This window comes from Delphinapterus leucas, chromosome 14 (genome assembly GCF_059928025.1).
Source record: "Delphinapterus leucas isolate spDelLeu-1000000601 "Yukka" chromosome 14, BTC_Dleu_Yukka2, whole genome shotgun sequence".
Classification (NCBI taxonomy): domain Eukaryota; kingdom Metazoa; phylum Chordata; class Mammalia; order Artiodactyla; family Monodontidae; genus Delphinapterus; species Delphinapterus leucas.
In genome coordinates, this window is record NC_143142.1 from 43,692,283 (window position 1) to 43,715,604 (window position 23,322).

The following is a 23,322-nucleotide window of genomic DNA, read 5'->3' on the forward strand; positions in this document are numbered from 1 at the left end:
GACACTTTTTCAGGAAGATGTAAATTGTGAAAATTGGTCAAAAAGAAGCATAATGTCTAATACACCAGTTTCTACTGGGAAAAGCCTATCCCCACAATGGTAAAATTGTAGAATTCTAACAAATTTTTATGAATAGATAATCTCAGTTTATATAAATTATCTCAGAGCACAGAAAAAATGGCAGTCTTCCTAATTCTTTATTGAAGCCAGAATAAATCTAGGATTAACACTGAGCAAGAATAGTGGAAAAACATAAAAGTACAAAAAATTACATGTAATTTAAAAGTCCTAAGTAAAGTGGCAGCAAATCAAATACGTGAGTCTGTTAAAAGAATAACATTATGACCAAGTAGGTTTATTCCAAAAAAGTTTGATTCAATATTAGAAAACCTAATGGCATATTTCACTATATTAATGGATTAATATTTTAGTATCTCTGTGGATGAAGGAAATGCGTTTTATAAAATTCAACATGTACACTCATAAAATCTCAAAGTCAGCTAGCTATACCATGAAATATACCTATACCTATAGTAAATGTTATACATAATGATGAAATATACAAAACTATCCTATAGATAGAAACAATAAAAGCTATGATTGACATTATTACTAACTATGCAGGAAATAAACTTAGTATTGATTTTGGAATAAGGAAAAAACCTCATTGTATGCAATAATGATTATCTATCAGAAAAATCCAAGAGAATCACTAAAAATCTATTAGAAATAACACAAGAGTAAAGTGACAGTTAGAAACAAGAAAAATAAATAAACGTGGATAAATTTCCAATACAGCAGTAAAAGAATCATTTGAAAAAAATGCTGCAAAAGTAGATTGCACTAATGAAGTAAAAATTATAAAACAGTGTAATAAAATGAGATGTTTAATAAAACTATATATATAATCGGAAAAGCGAGAGAGATTATAGTATTGGATGGGAGAATAGATGAAGCTATTAACTCTTCACAGCTCTATAAAATTTCCAAGAAAATTTGTTATGGAGCTTGACAAAAAGTTTCTAAAATTAATGTACGAAAGAAAGATTAAGAATATAGAAAATTTTGATTAGAAGAAAGAACTGTGTGGACTGGCTTGTCAGAAATTATATTCTAGTATAAAGATCTAGTAATGTGCAGGGATTAAGTAAATGATCAGAATAAATGGTCTAGAAATAATCATACACTTCTATGGGAATTGTGTATATGATAAAGGTGGGTTATGATTGGGTTAACAAATGGTGTTTGGAAAACAGACCATGTTATCTAGAAAGTTATTTATTTATTTATTTTTGGCTGCATTGGGTCTTCATTAATGTGCTCAGGCTTTTTCTAGTTGCAGTGAGCGGGGGCTACTCTTGGTTGTGGTGCGCGGGCTTCTCATTACGGTGGCTTCGCTTGTTGGGGAGTCCGGGCTCTAGAGCGCAGGCTCAGTAGTTGTGGCGCATGGGCTTAGTTGCTCCGCAGCATGTGGGATCTTCCTGGACCAGGGCTCGAACCCATGTCCCCTGCATTGGCAGGCGAATTCTTAACCACTGTGCCACCAGGGAAGCCCCTAGAGAGGATTTTAAAAGTTAGATTTCTACCTCATACAAAATAATTATCAGGTAAATTAAAGAGCTAAATAAGTGCAAAACCATAAAAAAACAGAAAACAACATAGGATAATAATTTTATAATTTGGAAGTGAGAAGACGCTCTCAAAAATCTACGGTTGAAAATACTGACAGAGTAAACCACATAAATGAAGTGTTTGTCCGTAAAACACCATAGACAAATTTACAAGACTAGCAAAAGACCGGGAAAAAAAATGCAGGTAACAAGTTCTTACTAATCAATTGGAAAAAGCCAAGTAATTCAATAGGGAAATAAAAATAGGCAATTCAAAGAAACACAAATGGCTAATAAACGTAAGAAAAAAATCACCAACCTATCTCATTAGTAATCAGGAAAGTCATAATTAGCATGAGTTTATCTCATGTTGTGTATCATATTGGCAAAACTTTTAAACACGTGTAATGTCCCAGATTGTTGAAGATGAGGATCTATAGATTTTTATATACAGTGTTGTTGGGAGTGTCAATTGGTGTAGTGTTTATTAGGGCAATTTGGTCATGTCTCATTAAAATTTAAAATGCAGACATTTTTGTCATGGAAAATAACCCACTTCACAGAGATTCTAGCACTTTGTATGCAAGTTTTTTTATTGGCAATGTTGCAGAAGTGATCCAAATCACTAGAAACGACCTAGAAAAACATGTTTCTTGATGGGGTCCATAAACCACGTTCATAAATATAGTCTTCAAGGTTTTATTACATTACATAGTTACAGTCATTTTACAGAGTATTTGAAACTAGCACTGTGGCCTGACTCAAAGGCTACCTTCCAAAGAGAAAAGAAAAAGGCCTTGGCTAGATTGTCTTACATTTTGTGGTTACTATTTTGAGCAGCATAAAATCCTTTTGCCAAAGAAGGAAGTTGTTGGCTTTTAGAAAGCCTCATCATCTTTTAGCTAAAAGGCACTTTGAAGTAACATTAAAACCCTTATAATTTTAGCCATATTTAATTAACTACTCTTTACATTCTTTAATCTAGCAATTCCACCTCCAAGCATCTAACATGCAAAGAGACAGGCAGAAGGATGTTAACTGATTGTAGCGTTGTTTGTAGTAGTGAAAAAGTTGGAAACACCCAATTACTTAGGACAGGGGTCCTCAACCCTTGGGCCGAGGACTGGTACTGGTCCGTGGCCTGTTAGGAACCGGGCCACACAGCAGGGGGCGAGCGGCGGGTGAGCGAGTGAAGCTTCATCTGTATTTGCAGCTGATCCCCATCGCTCGCATTACCACGTTGAGTTCCACCGGCATTAGATTCTCACAGGAGCGCGAACCCTAGTGTGAACTGCGCATGCGAGGGATCTAGGCTGTGCGCTCCATATGAGAATCTAATGTCTGATGATCTGAGGTGGAGCTGAGGCGGTGATGCTAGTGCTGGGGAGCGGCTGTAAATACAGATTATCATTAGCACAGAGGTTTGACTGCACAGAGACCTTAATAAGTCAATTGCTTGCAGGCTCATCAAAAGCCTATCAATGAGTGGCAAGTGAAAACAAGCTCAGGGCTCCCACTGATTCTGCATTATGGTGAGTTGTATAATTATTTCATTATATATTACAATGTAATAATAATAGAAATAAAGTGCACAATAAATGTAATGCACTTGAATCATTCCCAAACCATCCTCCACCCCATTCGTGGAAAAACTGTCTCCCATGAAACTGGTCCCTGGTGCCAAAAAGGTTGGGGACCATGACTTGGGAAAGTGTTAAACTCTATGTGCATATTAAGGTATACTATATGTAGCAATTAAAAAGAATGAAGTAGGTATGTACACTAATATGGAAAAATATCCAAGATTCGTTCCTAGTGAAAAAGACAAATTACAGAAAATACATAATGTACAATCCCACTTTCATGAAAACAAAACAAAATAAAATCTTTATGGAAAGGTATATGTAAAAATGCTTTTTTGGAAAAGACTAGAAATTACATATTAAATAGCTAAACAGATGTTCCTCCTGTATCAGGGCAGGGGGCTTCTACTTTCTGTTTCCTGTTTTTTTTAAATTTGAAAAAGTATTTTCACAAAGGAAATGTAGTCACGAATTACTCCTGCAAAAAAGGGAAGTTTTGAAAAATACTATGTTTACATTTACTGATTGTGTATATATAAAATGCTTATTATTAGTGCTTAAAATTTATATATATATATATGTGTGTGTGTGTGTGTATATATATATATATATATATATATATATATATATATACACACACAAGCATACCTCAGAGATATTGAGGGTTCAGTTACAGACCACTACAATAAAGTGAATATCGCTATAGAGTCACAGAAATTTTTTCTGGTTTCCTGGTGCACATAAAAGTTATGTTTAGGGCTTCCCTGGTGGCGCAGTGGTTGAGAGTCCGCCTGCCGATGCAGCGAACGCGGGTTCGTGTCCCGGTCCGGGAAGATCCCACATGCCGCGGAGCGGCTGGGCCCATGAGCCATGGCTGCTGGGCCTGCGCGTCTGGAGCCTGTGCTCCGCAACGGGAGAGGCCACAACAGTGAGGCCCGCGTACCGCAAAAAAAAAAAAAGTTATGTTTACACCATACTGTAGTCTACTAAGTAGGCATCAGCATTATGTCTAAAAAAATGCACTTACCTTAATTAAAAAATACTTTATTGCTAAAAAAATGCTAACCATCATCTGAGGCTTCAGTGAGTAATAATCTTTTATGCTGGTGGAGGATTTATAATATTGCAAGAATTACCAAAATGTGACACAGAAACAAGCAGTTACGCAAATGCTGTTGTAAAAATGGCATGATAGACGTGCTCCACGCAGGGTTGCCACAAACCTTCATTTTGTAAAAAAATGCAGTATCTGCAAAGCGCAGTAAAGTAAAGGGCAATAGAACAATGTATGCCTGTGTTAGAGATAGTCTGTGACTGAACATCAACCATAGGAAAGTAATTGGGGGACTTCCCTGGTGGCACAGTGGTTAAGAATCCACCTGCCAATGCAGGGGACACGAGTTCGATCCCTGGTCTGGGAAGATGCCACATGCCGTGGAGCAACTAAGCCTGTGCGCCACAACTACTGAAGACTGCACGCCTAGAGCCCGTGCTCTGCAACCAGGGAAGCCACTGCAATGGGAAGCCTGCTCACCACAGCGAAGAGTAGTCCCTGCTCACTGCAACTAAAGAAAGTCTGAGTGCATTAAGGAAGACCCAACACAGCCAAAAATAAATAAAATTAAAAAAAAGAAAGTAATTGTATTTGTTTACCTGAGTGCTGCGAATTTTAAATGTTGCAACATTTGAATTTAAGAAGACAGTTCAGTTTTCATTTGGATGTACAGCAGCACAGAGGTGCAGTCTAAAAATCCATTAAAAAAAAAAGACTATTCCAATTAGCAAATTAGTAAGTTTCATTATGAAAATTCCCAGAGGTAAGGCCTGGCATTTAATGATTAGAAAAGTAACAAGAAAATATTGCTTACAGAGTGAATCAATAGAAAAGTAAATTTCACTAATATAAAATTATCTTTAAGTTAAGCAAAAAACCACATGGAGTTAATTAGAGGAGGTATATTGTGTAAGTTTTTTTCAAAGTGTACAACATAAGCATATGTAGTGAGATAACGATCATGAGGGATACAGGAAAAGAGAGTGAGAATTTTTTCAAGTCTCTTAAAATCCATTTATGAATCATAGTATGACACTGAACAGTTTTACAAAACTGAGTAAGGTGGTTTCGCTTTTCTGTCCTCTGTGACTACATCAGGCTCCTACTGTACTATATGCTTGAAATTTGTTAAGAGAGTAGGTCTTATGTGTTCTCACCACACATACACAAAAAGGGTAACTATGTGAGGTGATAGATGCATTAAATAACATGACTGTGGAAATCATTTCACAATGTATACGTATATCAAGTCATCACATTGTACACTTCAAATATACAGAATTTTGTCAGTTATACCTCTTTAATAAAGCTGGGGGAAAAAAAAGGTCCAGTCAATGAATAGAAGTCAAACCAAAGTGTATTTCACTAGATATATCAAACAATGGCTTCAACAGATTGCCTGGGAATTCCTGGCACCCGCTGCAGTTTCCAGGGCCAGCTCTATCCCTTTTTTAGTGAGCTTTTCTTTAAATCGGTGCTCTAGTGGGAAAGGCCCGTTGGAGTCAGTTGTAACCTCAAGCACGAGCAGAAGGGCATAAAGGATGTTAAGAATGACACAAAGTTCACTGAACTTAAGGATGTGATTTGTATACCACCTTCAGTGTAGTCTATTCTTGTGTCACTCGATGTTTTTCTTCTATGATGAGAAGATCCACAGTGGTTCTCTCTGCTGCCCACTGGACACGGCTGCCATGCTAAGGGTTTCAGTGGTGAACAGTGCAAGAACTAATACGCGCTTTTGTACTACGGTTCTCAACGCAACTCCAGGACCTGGATCTTTGCAACATTCAAAGCAGCTCAAGTAGAAAAGAAAAAGTTCAAACCAGTCACCAGATCCAAAATTAGCATTTTATTCAGAACGCTGGGGTCAGAGGTGTATCATTTATATTCTGGTACACAATACAGAGGCAAAGCTGTTGTCAGAAGTCTCTCCAGTTTAAAAGCTTTTTTTTTCATTTTTTTTAAAAAACACACACTTTAGTAGTGCCACCAGTGTCAGGCCACCCCTTTCGTTTCTTATGTTTCCTTTTTTTTGGTACAAATTATGTAAAACATTTGTGCTAAGAACTTTTCTCCCTCCCCAAACAAAAATGAAAATAAAAAATAAAAAAAATAAAAAAATTAAAAATTGAGTATTCTAACTACAGCTCAACAACTGAATCAAATGTCACTGTTTTGTAAATACTTTATCCATAACGAAAGATATAAACATGCAAAAAACCTGAATCCAGTCCAAATAATACATACACGTGTTCTGAAGTTTCTGCACTTCTCCATAGACTATGCCAATAAAACATTATGTACACATACCATTTTTACAGTGAAGTGGAAAAAATACAGTAAATAAAAAAGTGTACATGGATTAAGACCAAAATGTGTCTAACATTCTAGTTTATGAAAAAATTCAATTTTGCTACAAATTGGTGATATGAAAACTCCCTTTATTTGCAACCAGCTGCATAAGTTTTAAGATTTTAGTGGAAAAAAAAAACAAAAAAAAACTAAAGTCTAAATCTAGAAGTAATGTACATTTTCCAATCTCATGGTCTCATCCCCCAAGATAATAAAATTGCTCCATGAGTGGTTTTGTCTCTTTAATTCCGTATTTTTAATAAAAGCAAATGCATTGTAACAAAAGCGTGTCGAAGCATATCATGGTTTAACTTACTGCTCCCACCACAAAATATTTTGTCTTTTACTTATCGTTTCAGAAATCAGTACCATTAAAGCCTTAAACATAAAACTAATTCCAATCTGAAAAAGGTACAAAAAGGCACATAAAATCCCAGTGCTTCTGTACTGTAAAATTCAAGTGTAACTGAGCTCAGTGTCTTTCCAAACAGTATTGGATCACTGATATTCCCTCTGAGCCCAAACTGGTTTACAGCCTCTGCCACAGCCTCCAGCAAGCACTGTGCTAGTAGACTACAAAGTTCAAGCCTAGCTTCTGAATGCTTTTTGGGAATATCAGTTGAAATTGTTTGTACTTGTCCAAAAGCGAAGTTCACCCTGAAGTTCAGTCATCGCCTCCACCGTACATGTCGGCGAGTTTCTTGAAGCGGGGCCCCCAGTCGTTCAGGTAGTCATAATCCTGGTCGCCTCCACTACTGGAGGAGTTCAGGGAGCTCAAGGACCCGGCCGTGGAACCACTGCCTTCATAGTCAAACACTAAGAGGGAGTCATATGGCGGAGCTGTGGGATCGTTGTCGGCAGCTTTAAGGCCCTGCAGTTTGGAAGACAAGAAAAGGATGAAGAGAGGGTTACAATTAGCAAATCCACAAGCAGACGCTAGTGGTCCCGTGGCATCAAACACTTGTTTTTAAGTTTCCACCTGCAGACCACCGCATTTGCAACCCAGAGAAACTGGGGTTATCACCATGTTTGAAAGTTAGACAAAAACTAACTGTTGTCTTTTCCTCTGTGAAGAAAGAACCCTAAGGGGTCTAGCCCAGTGAGGCCGAAACATACCATGGGACAGGGTTCATTGGAGAATGCGTTTGACAGGTGACAGAAATGAATGGCCAACTGCCTGAAGCTGTGAGGGGGAAGACCTTAAATGAAGTCTGGTAATGCATTCCTGTAACAGTACATCGGGCAAGACCAGTTTTGAATAATTACTGGAAGAGTAGGTTACATGAAATAATACAGAAGGCTATGAAATCATGTGGTATGTGGACCCTCATCTATGTAGGGTCAGTCAGAGGATTCTGACAACAAACTGGCTTAAAAGGAATTATAGGCAAGGCAAAAAGAGAGACATAGAAATGAGTGCCATATGACCCTTGCCCTCTGTAAGCTTACAGTCTAGCATAACAGACATTATTGTAGTATGAAATAAATGATAAACAAGTATCAAAACTATGAAGTCTAGACAAAAATTATCGGAATGCTGAAAACAAACTTCGACCGGCGATGAGAGCTACGTGTCCAAGGAGGAAGTGGCATTCTATTTGACAAAAATTTGGAAAGATGTCAAAGGAAGAAAGAAGACGGGCCAGATGTGATTACAATATAAGGAAAGTTATTCACTAAATCATTTATGTTCTCAACAGAACATAAAATGTGAAATTAATTGATAAATTGTGATCAGGTATTATTTTTTAAGAACGGAGTGACTTCTAGCTCCCACAGGCTTTAGAAACGTCATGATCCAATATCAATACATAGTATAAACATTGAGGAAGAGGATCCTGCCAATGTAAAATAATATGTATATACATGGCTCTTAAAAAGAACTGGAAAAATAAGAATCAATGAAATGCTTATCAATACACTTAACTCCTGCAAAAGATGCTTTCTTTATACATAACTCATGTATCTGAAGCTATCGTAATTCATAATTATGCTCTACAAAACTTTAAAGATTTAATACTATGTCTTTTTGCCACATACTAAGTATTTTTTTATACTAAAAATACTAAGTATTTTTTTTCTCTAATTTTTTCCCACTTCCATTCTAGTAAGTCCAAGATATACCAGTGCTAGTCTCCAAACAATCATTCTCTTTTCCCACAGCTCTTAGATGTAGACATAGAAAATGGACTTGAGGACACAGGGTGGGAGGGGGAAGCTGGGACGAAGTGAGAGTAGCATCGACATATGTACACTACCAAATGTAAAATAGCTAGTGGGAAGCAGCCGCATAGCACAGGGAGATCAGATCGGTGCTTTGCTATGACCTAGAGGGGTGGGATAGGGAGGGTGGGAGGGAGGCTCATGAGGGAGGGGATATGGGGACATATGTATGCATATGGCTGTTTCACTTTGGTGTACAACAGAAACTAACACAGCATTGTGAAGCAATTATACTCCAATAAAGATCTATTAAAAAAAAATGCCGGTGGGCTTATGGTGGCTTCACTCATCCAAGACGTGATGAACTGTCCATCTTTTAGATCAGTCCTTCCAATCCACGTGTGTTTTATGAGTACATATATGTTTTTTATCAGTAGAAAGGAGGAGGGAGAGGGAAAAGAGCATGAAAATTAAGGTCAGAGTCAGCACATGTAGTGGTCAAGAGCTCAGACTCTGGGGCGACGCTTCGGCTCCGCACAGTACTAGCTGTGGGACCTGGGCTAAGTTCTACCAGCTTCATTTCCTCATCCGTAACTGTAATCACAGTAATACGATCATTACGGAGACCAAATAAAATAAAGGGACCCAAGGGCTCGCCAACAGTGTCTGGCACTTGTTAGAGCTCAAGGAATATTAGTGATTTTTTTTTTTTTTTAACTTTTAAGGTTAGAGAAAAAAATTCTTGCTTTGGAATTTGAAAAAAAGAAAAATAGATGTGAAGACATAGCATTTTAGAAACAAAATGGCAGCTGCTTGACTTCATTCAAAAACCAGAAAGAAAAGTACACCCTACTGCTTCCCCATCCCAAAGTCTGTCTCACCAACAATCCTAACCTTTAATTAAACACCACTGTTCCTCTTCTCAGGTAGACTATTTATAACCCAGGCATGCCTGTGTAAAGTAAAATAAAACAAGTCTTCCTTGAACTACTTCAGTATATAAAACACAAATAATTTTGGATAGGAGTTTCTTGATCATATTTGCAGAATAAGCTACAGGGCAATTCTGTTAAGACAGAGAACTGCAAACTCCCAATTTCTCAAAATTCCTAATTCCTTTTTGTGGTAGATTGTGTTACTGTCCTCAGTGATTCACCATCCTCTCCCTGTGGGTGGATCACACGCCCGCAGCACCACAAGTGCCTCTCTGGAGCCAGCTGACTTCCCTAACCCACTGTCAGGCTTGGCTACCCGAATGGCGTTGGCCAATGAATGGAAGCAGCTGCGTGGAGGAGACTCGAAGAGTCTAACATGCTTCCACCAGGCCCCTCGCCTTTCCCCCTCTGCCGGGAGAACAGCCTGCCCCAGAGGAAAGTTTTCCTTCTGCCTGGATCCTGAAATACAGAAGATATGTGAATCATGGCATCAGCACCAAACTGGAAATACGGAAAGGTGAAGATGAACTTGAAAGGGTCAATGGCAGGGCATCATCATGTGTGCCTGGATTCCCTGGAGATGAAAACCATGGCCTGTGCTTCCTGTGACTTAAAATAAATGCTAGAAGCTCTCTGGTCTTCACCGGTGTGTTAAAGGGCCCAAGACTCTTCATCAAATGTCTACGCCATCTAATTAATTTCCTTAAAACAAATATAACACTGGTGATAATCCAGCTCCATACTCACCACCGAGGTTCTCAAAAATATTTCTTAAAAATTTTTTTAATCTCCTGCCCTGACTTTCTGGTCATTCTGATAGCTGTTGAATCTATGCTTTACTTCTTTTTCAAAAAAGGGGTTAAGGCTATAAAACCCAAGAGGTCACTGTGCTAGCCAGAACATCAAACACTGCCTCAGGTTTTCATGATTACAAAAGAGCAAAACCCAGTGAATGTTTCAAGAATTCTTAGGCAAGAGCCATCTTTCTAGGCTGAAGGTAAGAACTTCAAGTCCCCTCCACTTGGAGAGCACTGATTTGTATCCGAGAATAAAATATGACTGTTCCGGCTGAGGCATTATATCAATTCCGGGTAGTATTTTGGTAATTCTAAAAAGATCATAGTCAAGTCCTGAGAAACTGATGGTGACAGGCCGGCAACCAGGGTGAACGTACCGATAAATCTGGGAGTGGGAAGCGGGGCACACGAGCTCTGGTCCTCCCTTATGGGATTCCTTTACTTGTACGTGTGGACACCACTTCACATGATGTGTGACACGCTGTTGCCAAATTTACAAGCTAACTGCATGTGTTTCTCTCTCCCTACCTGGGTTTGACTAAATCTAGAAGAGGATGCGCTTGTTTCACCTTGCCTGGACAGGCAGAGCTTGAACTCTGGATAAATCTGAACTAGTTTCCATAGTGAACTGCCTCTGTCAAATCAAAGAGCTGTGGCCCTGGCTGAATTCTTGCTGAGCTTATATTTATAGACTTCTGATCCCATGCTTTATGGATGGAGACATGCTTCTATAGGGACTATAAAAAACCCACATTCTTGGGTGAGGGAACACACGAAGGATGTAAGAGGAAAGAGGTCCTATTGATCCCTAACATTCAGTCCTCTATTGTCTCAAATCCACCGCCTTAGATCAGGTCATCATTATATCCTGCCTGGACCACAGCAAAGGCCTGACTGGTCTCCCTGTCCCCAGGACTATTCCTGCTATTTTTGAGGGGGGCAGTGTGCAGCTTGTGGGATCTTAGTTCCCAGACTACGGATGGAACCCAGGCCCTTGGTAGTGAAAGCGCAGAGCCTTAATCACTGGACTGCCAGGGAATTCCCTATTCCTGTTTCTTACTTACAAACAACTATTGGTTTCTTTCTCAGACGTTATTTGATTATTTGATGTCACATCCTCCCCATGCCAAGTAAAACTTTCTGATTGCTATACCCTACAGCAGTGTTCCCAAAATAAGGGAGGAGTCCCCCTAGGTGTATGCAAGATGATTTTTAATTGGTGCACAGGCACTTTAAAACAATTATTTTTATTTAAAAAAAAGTTACAATTGATTAAAAGTTTAATAAGTACATCATAGATGAAGTCTGCAGACATGGAAAAAACTAGGTGTTACTCAAATGCCTGATGCCTGATGTTAGAGTAAGCTATAGGATGATGTCAAAACCCTCTGAGGAGCATTCAGTGAACCTAATCTGTTCACCCACCTCTTCTGTTGCAACTCTTCTCAATTCCAGCAACCATAACTGAATTATTCACCAAAATCTCCCCAAACCTAAAAAAGTCATGTTCTTAGTGTACCTCCATGTTATTTATGCATTCATTTCCTGCTAGCTGAAATGTGATTCCTTTTGTTTAAAATGTCCCATCTCATATTTTTTCATTTAATTTCCATCCATCCATCCATCCATCCATCCACTGTTAAAAATGTCACTCCTGGCTTCCCTGGTGGTGCAGTGGTTGAGAGTCCGCCTGCCGATGCAGGGGACACGGGTTCATGCCCCGGTCCGGGAAGATCCCGCATGCCGCGGAGCGGCTGGGCCCGTGAGCTATGGGCGCTGAGCCTGCGCGTCCAGAGCCTGTGCTCCGCAACGGGAGAGGCCACAGTAGTGAGAGGCCCACATACCGCAAAAAAAAAAAAAAAAAAAAAAAAGTCACTTCTGCTGCCTGGAAGTTTTCCCCTAACCATGACCGAGAGTAATTCCTGTGGTCTCTCTGGTCCTCTTTACTTTTATTGCCATGTTTTGGTTACACTAGATTGTGACATCCCTTTCTGCTGAGGTGGCGGTGTATTCATTTCATATCCGCTGTCCAAAACACTGCGTGACATCCAGCAAGTATTCTAGATGGTAGCTTTGTACTGTTGTCCGGGGCTTAATGTTTTCTCCTCAGCACCCCGTTCATGCTTATATCTGTACCTTTCAGAAGAAGCTAGGATTTAGGTTTAAAATATCTGCCGACATAAAAGTATACCGTGATCACATGACAGTGGAATTCTGTGACTTATCAACGCCAACATTACTATGTCTCCTTCTGGGAAATTCATTTTACTGAAAGCATTTTTTTTTTTTTGAAAAGGAGAGGTTTCTAGCTGTTTTATTTACAGTTACAGGGCAGTAGAAAGTTTTTACTCCTGAATAGTAACTTGTAATGATAATACAATACTAGTAATAATTAAGAGATTTTACTATGCAACAGTCACTATACCAAGCACCTTACATCGATTTTATTATTCATTCCTCATTGCAATCTTAATAGAAGTGTCTATTATCGTCCCCATTTTATGAATAAGAAAACTAGAAATCCAAGTGGTTACGTCCAGGGACCTTGACCTTGTACAAGGTAACAGAGCTGTTAAATGAGGCACCTGGATTTGAACTAAAACGCCTAACTCTTGTAGGAGAAGACAAAGATATTTTTAAAAGAACATGTTACATTTAATTAATAGGAGAAAAAAGGCAACAATTTTAAACTTCAGGAGTTTTAAACAAAGTATTCCAGGAGCACCTTCCATAAGTTTTTTAATAATATTAATCAAAAGTCAGTCCTTTAATAGAAATATGTCCTTGGTTTTTAGATTCCTGAGATAAAGAAATATACAGAATTAGTATCGTTACTGGAGGTATGCTAATATCTACTGTCGGGCTGAGATTAAATGACACTGTTTCAACTTTTCACCATCTGAAGGTCTTGTTTAAAAATCTCAAAATAGAATGAAATTCTGTGTTTAAAATTCAAAAATGTGTGATTTGTTTTACCCTACCTACCATCTGGAAACGCTATCATTTTTGAGATTTATTATTTAAATAAACAAACTAGAAAAATTTCTCATGCGTTTACCTATTCCTTACACCTGTAAACACACTCCAATTATAATCACCACTATATTCTTCTTCCTTTGGAACATTCGGTACTATGCTAAACCAAATAAAACCTGGGGATAAAGAAATCTGTTTTTATTTTAAGTGTATTTATAAAATGTGCTTGAGTTCTTTCTAGGTGACTTCAACCACTTTTAAAACTTTACCTGTATTTATTTTTATCTGTCCAATTATAGAAAGATACTGTACAAGTCTTAATGCGTGTCTTAGGTGGAAGGATCTACACAGTGAGTCTGACTGTAATCTCTGATTTAGGCCTTTGAACAGTTTGATCTCTTTGGACTTTTCCACAGACCTGACCATCACATCCCTCGACCCTCTTTTTAGTTGTTTTCTGTGACACCTTAAACGCCTTAGACTTTCTTTTTCCTGTGTCCAAAAGTAGGGCATTTCTAGGTATAGATTTTGGGTTCCCCTTTCTACTCCATATTCCTCTGCCTTACAATCACATTCAATTTCAAGGATTCAGTAGCCATTTGGGGAATAATTTCCAAATGTGATCCTTTTGTCCATTCATGTACTCACCGAACCAGTGTGCCCCACAATGATTCCCCAGGGATACACCTCTTCCACTGGACCACAGGAGGGCCCTGAGGGGAGGTAGAAGGGATGCTTGGGATAGGAGTCATGGAGGGAGGCGAGTTCTAGGTACATTGGGATGTCGCAGGATGGTGCCCACCCATACTCTGTTTCCCTGACCCTTCTTGGTCTGGTAAAGACTTGACTAATATCTAGAAAAAGGGCAAAGGACACTCCAGGCAGGAAAAACACTGTGGGAACTGGTGCTGGCATGGAATCACAAGCTGAGAAGAAATTACAGGTAGAGGACTCTGTTGCTGGCCTGTAGGATGCAGGTAGGGGAGGGGTCTGAGATGAAGCCGGACCAACTAATAAGAACCAGATCTAATGGGTGTCCTCTGCCTGGCAAAGTAAGAGTTCAGATACTGGAACGTTTGCCTGGTACAGAGATCACGCTAGCAGCAGCGCAGGGAACTCTCACAGAGAGAATCTCTGTCTAATGTCTCATCTACACATCACTGGCACAGGATGTACACACCGTAGATATTCGGTAGTTATCTGGTAAATGAATAATCCTTAACCAAGCTCAAGACGATTTCCAAATGAGCCATTTCTAACAAATGCAGACAATTTTCAAAGTATGAATGGGTTGTATTCTGGAAGTTAATCTGCAAGTCAGTTGTTCAGAACAAACTTCTTCATATATGTATTCACACATGTTCGCTACGACCTCCAGCCACTTTATAGACCGTGTACCTGGGCACTGTTTTAGGAAAAGGCGATTCCAAATGGAAATTCCTACTGTGTACGCTTTTCTACTGTGGCATTAGAAGGGTTGGGTAACTGAACCTTACTAACTAGATACTCTCCTCTCTCTACTGAAGAAAATCCAGTCATGTTAAAAAAAAAAAAAAAAAAATGAGTGAACGCACCAGACACAAACACAAGGTACACAAAACACACAACTTGGAACAGCCAATATCCTCACTTCCTGAATGTACTCGGCACCAGTGAGAGTGAAAGCCTCCAGACATGGGCCCCAGTGAATCCCAGCCAAATGCACATGGGTGATGCTCATGGCTGCATGCCCTACACACCCGCCACAGTCCTTGAATTCCTTGAAACAACAGAATCTAAGAGTTACGCAACATAGTAGATGTTTAGGTTACACAAAGAAGAACGGGAAATAGCCCCCATTTCAGAGAGAATGGACGCACTCATAAGGAAGAAATAAATACTAACAGTGACACCCCATGGTGAGGGAGAGTCTTGTAACCTTCCCAGGGGTATCAAAGGGGCTTCACAGAGAAGGGGCGCTTGAGTTGAATCTGAAGGCTAAATGAGTGTCTCACGGAAGGTCAAGAAGGAAGGGCTTTGCAAAAGTTATAGTTAAACCTGTGATGCTTTTGAGGAACTACAAATAGTTCAGGGGGCTGCAGCACAGAAAGGGAATGTGGAGGGAAGAGAGGGCAGGAATCAGATTGCAGACAGCCTTAGAAATGACCCTTAGTGCTTGAATTTTATCACGAGAAAAGCAGAGTGTCCTGGATGGGATGGAAGCCCACAGAACAGTGACACTTCAGGGACTGGCAGAAACATTCAGGTAAGTATTTGCTGAATTACACCAAAGCCAGAAATCTTGCTTGAAAAAAATCCAGTGCCTACACCTACAGTCAAAGGTTCACTATATCTTGAAACCTGACAACCATAGGAATAAATAATTTCTTGTAATGACGAAAGCTAAATTAGAAGTAAAATCTTCAGAAGTAAAATCATCAGGCACTCTTATATATTCAAAAAATCTAGTTATATATATATTTTATATAATATATATTAATTTTATAATATATATTATATTTTATATAATATATGTTTTATATAATATATATATTATATTTATATCATATATATTCCTGCTAATTCCCCTAACCAGGCCTATATGTATATAAGTAATCTGGAAAAGTCGGGGCATATTTTTGTACATAAAGGAGTTACCAGCATCCTGTTTTTGCCTTCTATCAGCTTTTAAATCGTGTCTACTACAAATTAACCTATTACCAATTTAACAGAAGTGAACAGATAAGTTCAAAAAGTAGCATGTATTTTAGGAATAGATAGTAATGAATATTGTAAAGACAGATAAGCTAATTTTGTTTCAAAACTTTTCCTACAAACTATAAGAGCATCTAAAAATCTAAGGTAGATTGATTATGTAGATGTAATATACAAATATTTCAAGGAAGCTCAGGAAATGAGTCTTATCTGCACGAGACTGAAGGCAATATATACAACAGATGCTTTCCACTTTGTAAGGCACTGAGACCAATTCTAATCTTGGAGATTCTGAGCAGGAGGATCTGGCCAGAGAACACGGGCCCTGCCATATATTCGCATCAATATCAATATGTATCATTTTCTTATACTAACAATAAAAATTCGAAAGAAGAATTGCAGGGCTTCCCTGGTGGCGCAGTGGTTGAGAGTCCACCTGCCGATGCAGGGGACACGGGTTCATGCCCCGGTCCGGGAAGATCCCACATGCCGCGGAGCGGCTGGGCCCGTGAGCCATGGCCGCTGAGCCTGCGCGTCTGGAGCCTGTGCTCCACAACGGGAGAGGCCACAGCAGTGAGAGGCCCGCGTACCGCCAAAAAAAAAAAAGAATTGCAGTAAAACTGTAGACATGATCAAAAGAAGCATTATAAATCATCTGACCTCAAAACTTAAGGATTAAGTGTAGGAGAACTCTAGGTCAGTAATGAAATAAGAGAATGCCATAATAATTTTGACAGTGGAAATCATATCTGTTATATTCAACAGAGAATTAGCTGCCTCTTGCAGAAGCTCTTAAAACTCCTCAACTAGACAAGTATTTAAATCACTTACATAATATTTAATTTAGCTGCTCTTCCTGTTAATCTCATATGATGGACCTCTCGTTGTTGGGTAGGCACTGAATTCTCACCATTTGTGGCATTCAAAGGGTACAGTGTGAGGAAAATGAAAGTGAACTCTTATTACATGTATCGGTGCTAATAAATGAAATTAGAATTCACTATAATATCGTTAGTCTATTTATTACTTGTAATCTAGGGAAAAAATTCTTTCGGAGAGAGAGTGTGACTAATACTGATAATATATACGGATGTCATTTACAAATGCAGACTATTAGTTGATCCGTCTCTTTTGGGCTGACCAAAGCCATCTCATCTGTTCTCTGTTACTGAAGCCACATTTCTTTTTGCATAAAGTTAGGAAAAAGAACTGTGTTTTAATGAACTACATAGCTGTATTCCCAGCAAGTTGTGGTCTCCATAGTACTAACTGTTAGCATAAAATGAACACCCTTATAAAAAAAAGTGAGACTCTTTTTGCACCTCATTAATAAAGTCACCGATGTCCCCAGGGTGCGGGGCTGCAGATCGAACCGGGTACTGGGGCTCAGCATGGATGGGTCTCTCATCCAACCGTCGGATTCCGACCGGCTTGATGGCATCTGGCTCCACGGTATCAGGCTGCTGGAGCTGGCTCAAATCATAGTCCTGCAAGAGACAAAACCAACACCCCATGGGAGACGGGCATTAAGATGGAAAGTTACAACCTCTGTTTTTAAACTCATACCCAGAATGCATAGAAATGAATGAAATTTAACATAATGGAAAAGTTGCCACTAGGAGCTTTTCATGTTATGATTAAATATTTCTTTCACGCAGCTCTTTCTTCTGTGTTTTTCATTTCGACAGTCTGTGCGCCATCTGCTTTCCTATGTTCCTCATCAGTTTCCAATGGGAAACAGCAGTGAGATGAGGTCCCACTACAAAGTGACTAAAAAACCGACTAGAAAATATAGTTGTACCATAGAAGTAAAAGTACTAGCTTAATGTTGATGGGGCTCAGGACAGCTACCCCAAACTATGGCATCGTGGCATATTAAACATCTGAGGCTCAAGCACTCTTTTTAAAAACGGCAGAAGCAGGAACGTCCCTCTGACTCTTCCCACCTCACCCTTCTTCCCTGAAACAGGTCGTAACGTTCCCATGTGAAAAGCCGCCTCCTGGACCAGGAGGAGGAAAGTCCTCTTCGTCATCAGAGACTAGGATTTGGGACCTAGAACTCTGCACAAACAAACCTTTCTTTAATGATAAAAGAATTACGTGTTTATGATATAAAACTCAGAAAATAATAAAAGCTATAAAGAAAGCGATCTCATCTGTAATTCTGCAATGCAGCGGTCATATTTGGGTGTATTTTATTACTATAATGAAATGTTATTTTTTAAAAAAAATTTTTATTGGAGTATAGTTGATTTACAATGTTGTGTTAGTTTCCAAGTGGATCAGTTATACATATACATATATCCACTCTTTTTTAGATTCTTTTCCCATATAGGCCATTACAGAGTATTGAGTAGAGTTCCCTGTGCTATACAGTAGGTCCTTATTAGTTATCTATTTTATTATATACAGTAGTGTGTATATGTCAATCCCAATCTCCCAATTTATCCCTCCCTCCCTTACCCCCTGATAGCCATAAGTTTGTTTTCTACATCTGTAACTCTATTTCTGTTTTGTAGATAAGTTCATTTGTACCCTTTTTTTAGATTCCACGTATAAATGATATCATATATTTGTCTTTCTCTGTCTGACTTACTTCACTCAATATGGCGATCTCTAGGTCCATCCATGTTGCTGCAAATGGCATTATTTCTTTTTCTTTTTTTACGGCAAACCTTCTTAAAATAACCCTCAACTTCCTAGTTACTTCACCATTTACTACTCTTAGCCCAAACCCTTTGTCTTGTCAATTCTTTACAAATTTACTGTTTCTTTGTCTAAAGGGTATAAGCTCTTCTTGCTCTGGTCACTTCTTCAGGTCTTCATTCTCTTGTGAAGGTCCCCATGTACAGGTAAAAGTTCGATCAAACGTGTGTGCTCTTCTCTTGTTAATCTGTCTTTGTTGGTTTAATTTTCAGACTCAGCCAGGGACCTGAGGAGGGTCGAGAAAACTTTTTCCTCCCCTACAACGTTATATTGCTTTCATATTAAAAAAAACTGTTGCAAGTGTATTTTCCTTTACTTAGAGGAAGGCATTAGTTCATCAAGGTTTCAAAACCACTTCACTCCTCCCTCCCTTCAGTGGTCTAGAGCAGGGGTCCCCAACCCCCAGGGCACAGACCAGGCCCCACAGTAGGAGGTGGGCGGCGGGTGAGAGGGTGAAGCTTCATCTGTATTTACAGCCGCTCCCCATCGCTCTCATTACCACCTGAGCTCCGCCTCCTGTCAGCATTATGGTGAGTTGTATAATCACTTCATTATATATTACAATGTAATAATAATAGAAATAAAGTGCACAATGAATGTAATGCACTTGAATCATCCCCAAGCCATCACCCCACCCCACTCCGGTCCGTGGAAAAATTGTCTTCCGCAAAACCGGTCCCTGGTGCCAAAAAGGTTGGGGACCGCTGGTCTAGAGTCTGCAAACTATTGTTGGTGGGTCCAGTCTGATCTGTGGCCTGTTTTTCTTGAAGAACGGCTTTTACATTTTTAAAGGATTATTTAAAACAACGGTAACAATAAAGAAGACAAAGAATATTCTACGGAGACTATATGTGGCCCCCAAAGCCTTGCTATCTAGCCCTTTAAAGAAAAAGTTTTCCAACCTCTGGCCCAGAGGTAAGAAGCCAGGGAGTGTGGATTCTCTTCTGGTGCAGTCCTGTGGGAATGTCTTGGAAATACAGCCCGTTCACTTTGAGGGGCAGAGAAGAACTTGGGAAGAAGGATGCTCTGGGCATTGGTTGGACCTTCAGAACTACTTTCGGCTTTAGCATCAGCCAGCTGGACAGGAATGTCCAAAGACACTAACTATAATGTGGAAATGCATCACCATTTTAGGTTTGGGCGAATACTTTATAGTTTTCAAACCTCTAAATTCTGGTGATATAAAACGTCACATCCCCAGCGTAACTGAAATTCTCTAATTCACTGTTGATATTTACAGAAAGTACAGATTTGCTGGTACTCTTTTTAGTTCAGGCTTCATCTCTGTCTGAAACCAGCTCAAAACTGTTTACAGTTATCTCTATAGTGGTTTTGATTCATTCGACGCTTGAATATTTACCATGTTCTGGCAATGCTCGAGATCCTTTACATATGTTTGCTCATTTAATGCTCTGAACAACACTGTGTGACGTTAAGTTTTATTATCCTCATTTAAGAATTGAGGAAACTGAGTCTCAAATCACCCAAGTCATCTGTCGATGGCTCCATATCTACTGAGACACAGAGACAGGCTCTGAGTTCAAATGGATTAGACTCTAAAGCCTAGCTCCCGGCGCAGGCATCTGGGAGGGCGAGTCAAGTCCCAGCTACAAGGTTGGATGGATGAGGGAGAAGGGGCAGGAATGTGAAGAATGATTAAAACAACAAAGGAGTCACTGACATTCAACCCACTATGTACCAGGAGCTACACCAGCCTCCTGTAAGTGTCTTCTCACTGATACTTCTCCTTTCTTCTTTATTACCATAATTTTAGATGAAGAAACAGACTCGGAAAGGTTGAGTAACTTGTCCAAGGTCACACAGCTGGTATTCGATGGACATGAGAATCAAAACCAGGTGTGTCTGACTTCCAAATGTCAATCTAACACTGAGCTCTGTTCGTTGAGACGCCCTAGTTGTTCTGACAACCCTCCCCTAAACAACTCTTAACCAAGGGCTTCAACTAAGCTAACGAGTGAAGGCACTCAGGAAAAGCTCCTCCTCTGAGGGATGGACAAGGTGTTACGGGAGGGGAGGCAGGCACACAGAGTAGGACAAGCCAGAGTGGGATGTACGGTTGGTACATCGCCAAGTATAAAACGCTCAGAGAGGGAAAGAGCGCGTTAGGTTCGAACCTTGAATGACACTTGGGTGTGGGAGAAAGGACCATTCTGGTGGAATCAACAGCGTGAGCGAAGGCATGGGGATGCTGTCTCCTTTTGTGAGGGTAGAGTATTTCAAAGCACCCGTACAAAACTTGAGTGAAAACACCTTGATCTTGCACACATGGGCTCCATTGAAAATTTTATAGGACGTGTGAGTTATTTATAGACTATCTTAAAGCAGAGGCACATAATGGTATGACAGACGGGAAAGCCTTTGAAATGTTAAAAATGTTATACAAAATAAAAAGAGGGCTTCATTTAGAGAATTCTGAATGCTTACATATGAAGAAGCATCGTTTTCCAGGTGATGTTTAATTACATAACTACCAAGCTTAACAGAGGGGCTTAACCATGAGTAAGCGTGTCTTCTGACAATGATGGAAGCTTTTTTTTTTTTTTTTGCGATATGCTGGCCTCTCACTGTTGTGGCCTCTCCCGTTGCGGAGCACAGGCTCCGGACGTGCAGGCTCAGCGGCCATGGCTCACGGGCCTAGCGGCTCCGCGGCATGTGGGATCTTCCCGGACCGGGGCACGAACCCGTGTCCCCTGCATCGGCAGGCAGACTCTCAACCACTGCGCCACCAGGGAAGCCCGGAAGCTTTTTGGAGAAAGGGAAAAACAGACTCTAAGTACAGGGATGATGACAATAAATATTTTTACACTGAGGGTGAAAAATGCTCTATTAGAGGTCTCAATTACATGAAATTAAGTAATTGAATCTTATGCTTGAGGACTGTCTTTAACCTGGTGACACATTCCTTGACCGTCCTCAGTATATCACGACAACTCCATATAAGAAGACAGAGTGAAGGGCTTCCCTGGTGGCGCAGTGGTTGAGAGTCCGCCTGCTGATGCAGGGGACGCGGGTTCGTGCCCCAGTCCGGGAAGATCCCACATGCCGCGGAGCGGCTGGGCCCGTGAGCCATGGCCGCTGAGCCTTGCGCGTCCGGAGCCTGTGCTCCGCAACGGGAGAGGCCGCAACAGTGAGAGGCCCACGTACTGCAAAAAAAAAAAAAAAAAAAAGAATACAGAGTGATTTCTTTGGCATAACTGGAGCCACGAGAGGCAGTGGGATGTTTCTTACGTGGAAAGGACTTGTCCACCTTGATTTCTTATACAGCTCCCACTATATCCAAAGGTTACAAGCAGAAATGCATTATGTTTGGTTGACAGTGTTGAAAACATTTTCTAATAAGTTGTCAACACTCACACTTTGGGATATTTTACCTGAAAATAGGAAGATGTGGTGTAAAACCAGGCTTAACTTCTGACACAGAAAGCTGTTACAGCTGAGAGCATCTATCTCCTTTGGACAAGGACAGACTGTCCACCTGGCCTGCTTCGCTTATTAGTGTATACATGCATCAGTATATTCATTTACAGATTCTTACCTTTCTTTCGATAGCCCTTTCCTACTATCTCAAGAACCAGAGCAGGAAGTCTAAAGATGTCTGTGGTCAATATGTCAGGCCCATAGAAAGTGCTCACTAAAAATGTGTTGAATAAAAGTCTCAGGGATGATATTCACGCCAGATGTGCACAAGAGCAAGAAATGTGCTTTGGATCGCATGACACACCATGGCAGTGATTCACAATGGGGAGGAAGGGAAAAAGACCCCGGGTCCCATTGCTGAGACTCTTTGCCATGGTGAGTACCTCCCCCTCCGTGATGCAAACGTGTCATGTTCCTCAGATACACTGATATCTAAAAAAGAGGCACAAAACCACTGATTTACAGGAAACTAGAATTTGGGTTAAAACACGCGGCTTAACTTTTCTCTGTGATGGTTTCCCTTGTCTATTGCAAATACGGGATATGAAAATCTGATGGTGGTATGAAGTGGGCAGAAGTGTCTTCAGATCACAGAGACGGTTTTTCTGTCCACATCCATCTGTGCTCTATGGCAGAGTCCTGCCCCGAGGATCCAATTTTAAGCCTTTTGGTAAGGGGTCACTCTATGTGAAATTATACACCCTAAATTATATATCTTTATAATCCCATGATGCTTTACTTAAACACACAAATTACAGCATGTAGGATAAGAATTCTAAAGAGAATTACAGAGACTGAAAACATTCTCAGGGTCACTGGGTTCATGGCCTTACTTCGGAAGATTAGAAAGAACCCCAGAAGAAATCTTTATTTGGTTCCTAAAACTCTCTAGAGAAACAGTGGATCTGAAAATTCTCTTATGATTGTCAACCTTACTTTGTCAACATTAACTTCCCAGAGAAATCCAGTTTTCAAACGAAGGCCATGGAAAATCTTATTTTCACTAACGTTTGG

The 23,322-nt window shown here is 40.0% G+C and overlaps 1 protein-coding gene across 1 annotated transcript in view; it reads right to left on the reverse strand.

The window, feature by feature from the left end:
- Positions 1-6,269: 6,269 nt before the first annotated feature.
- CDH2 (cadherin 2) overlaps positions 6,270-23,322 on the reverse strand; it is an 80,427-nt gene continuing 63,374 nt past the window's right edge. The window contains exons 14-15 of the mRNA XM_022586890.2: positions 17,487-17,651; positions 6,270-7,470 (exon numbers count right to left, since the gene is read on the reverse strand). Of these exons, the coding sequence (XP_022442598.1) occupies positions 7,264-7,470; positions 17,487-17,651 (372 nt within the window). The 3' untranslated portion in view covers positions 6,270-7,263. The remainder of the gene's footprint in view (positions 7,471-17,486; positions 17,652-23,322) is intronic.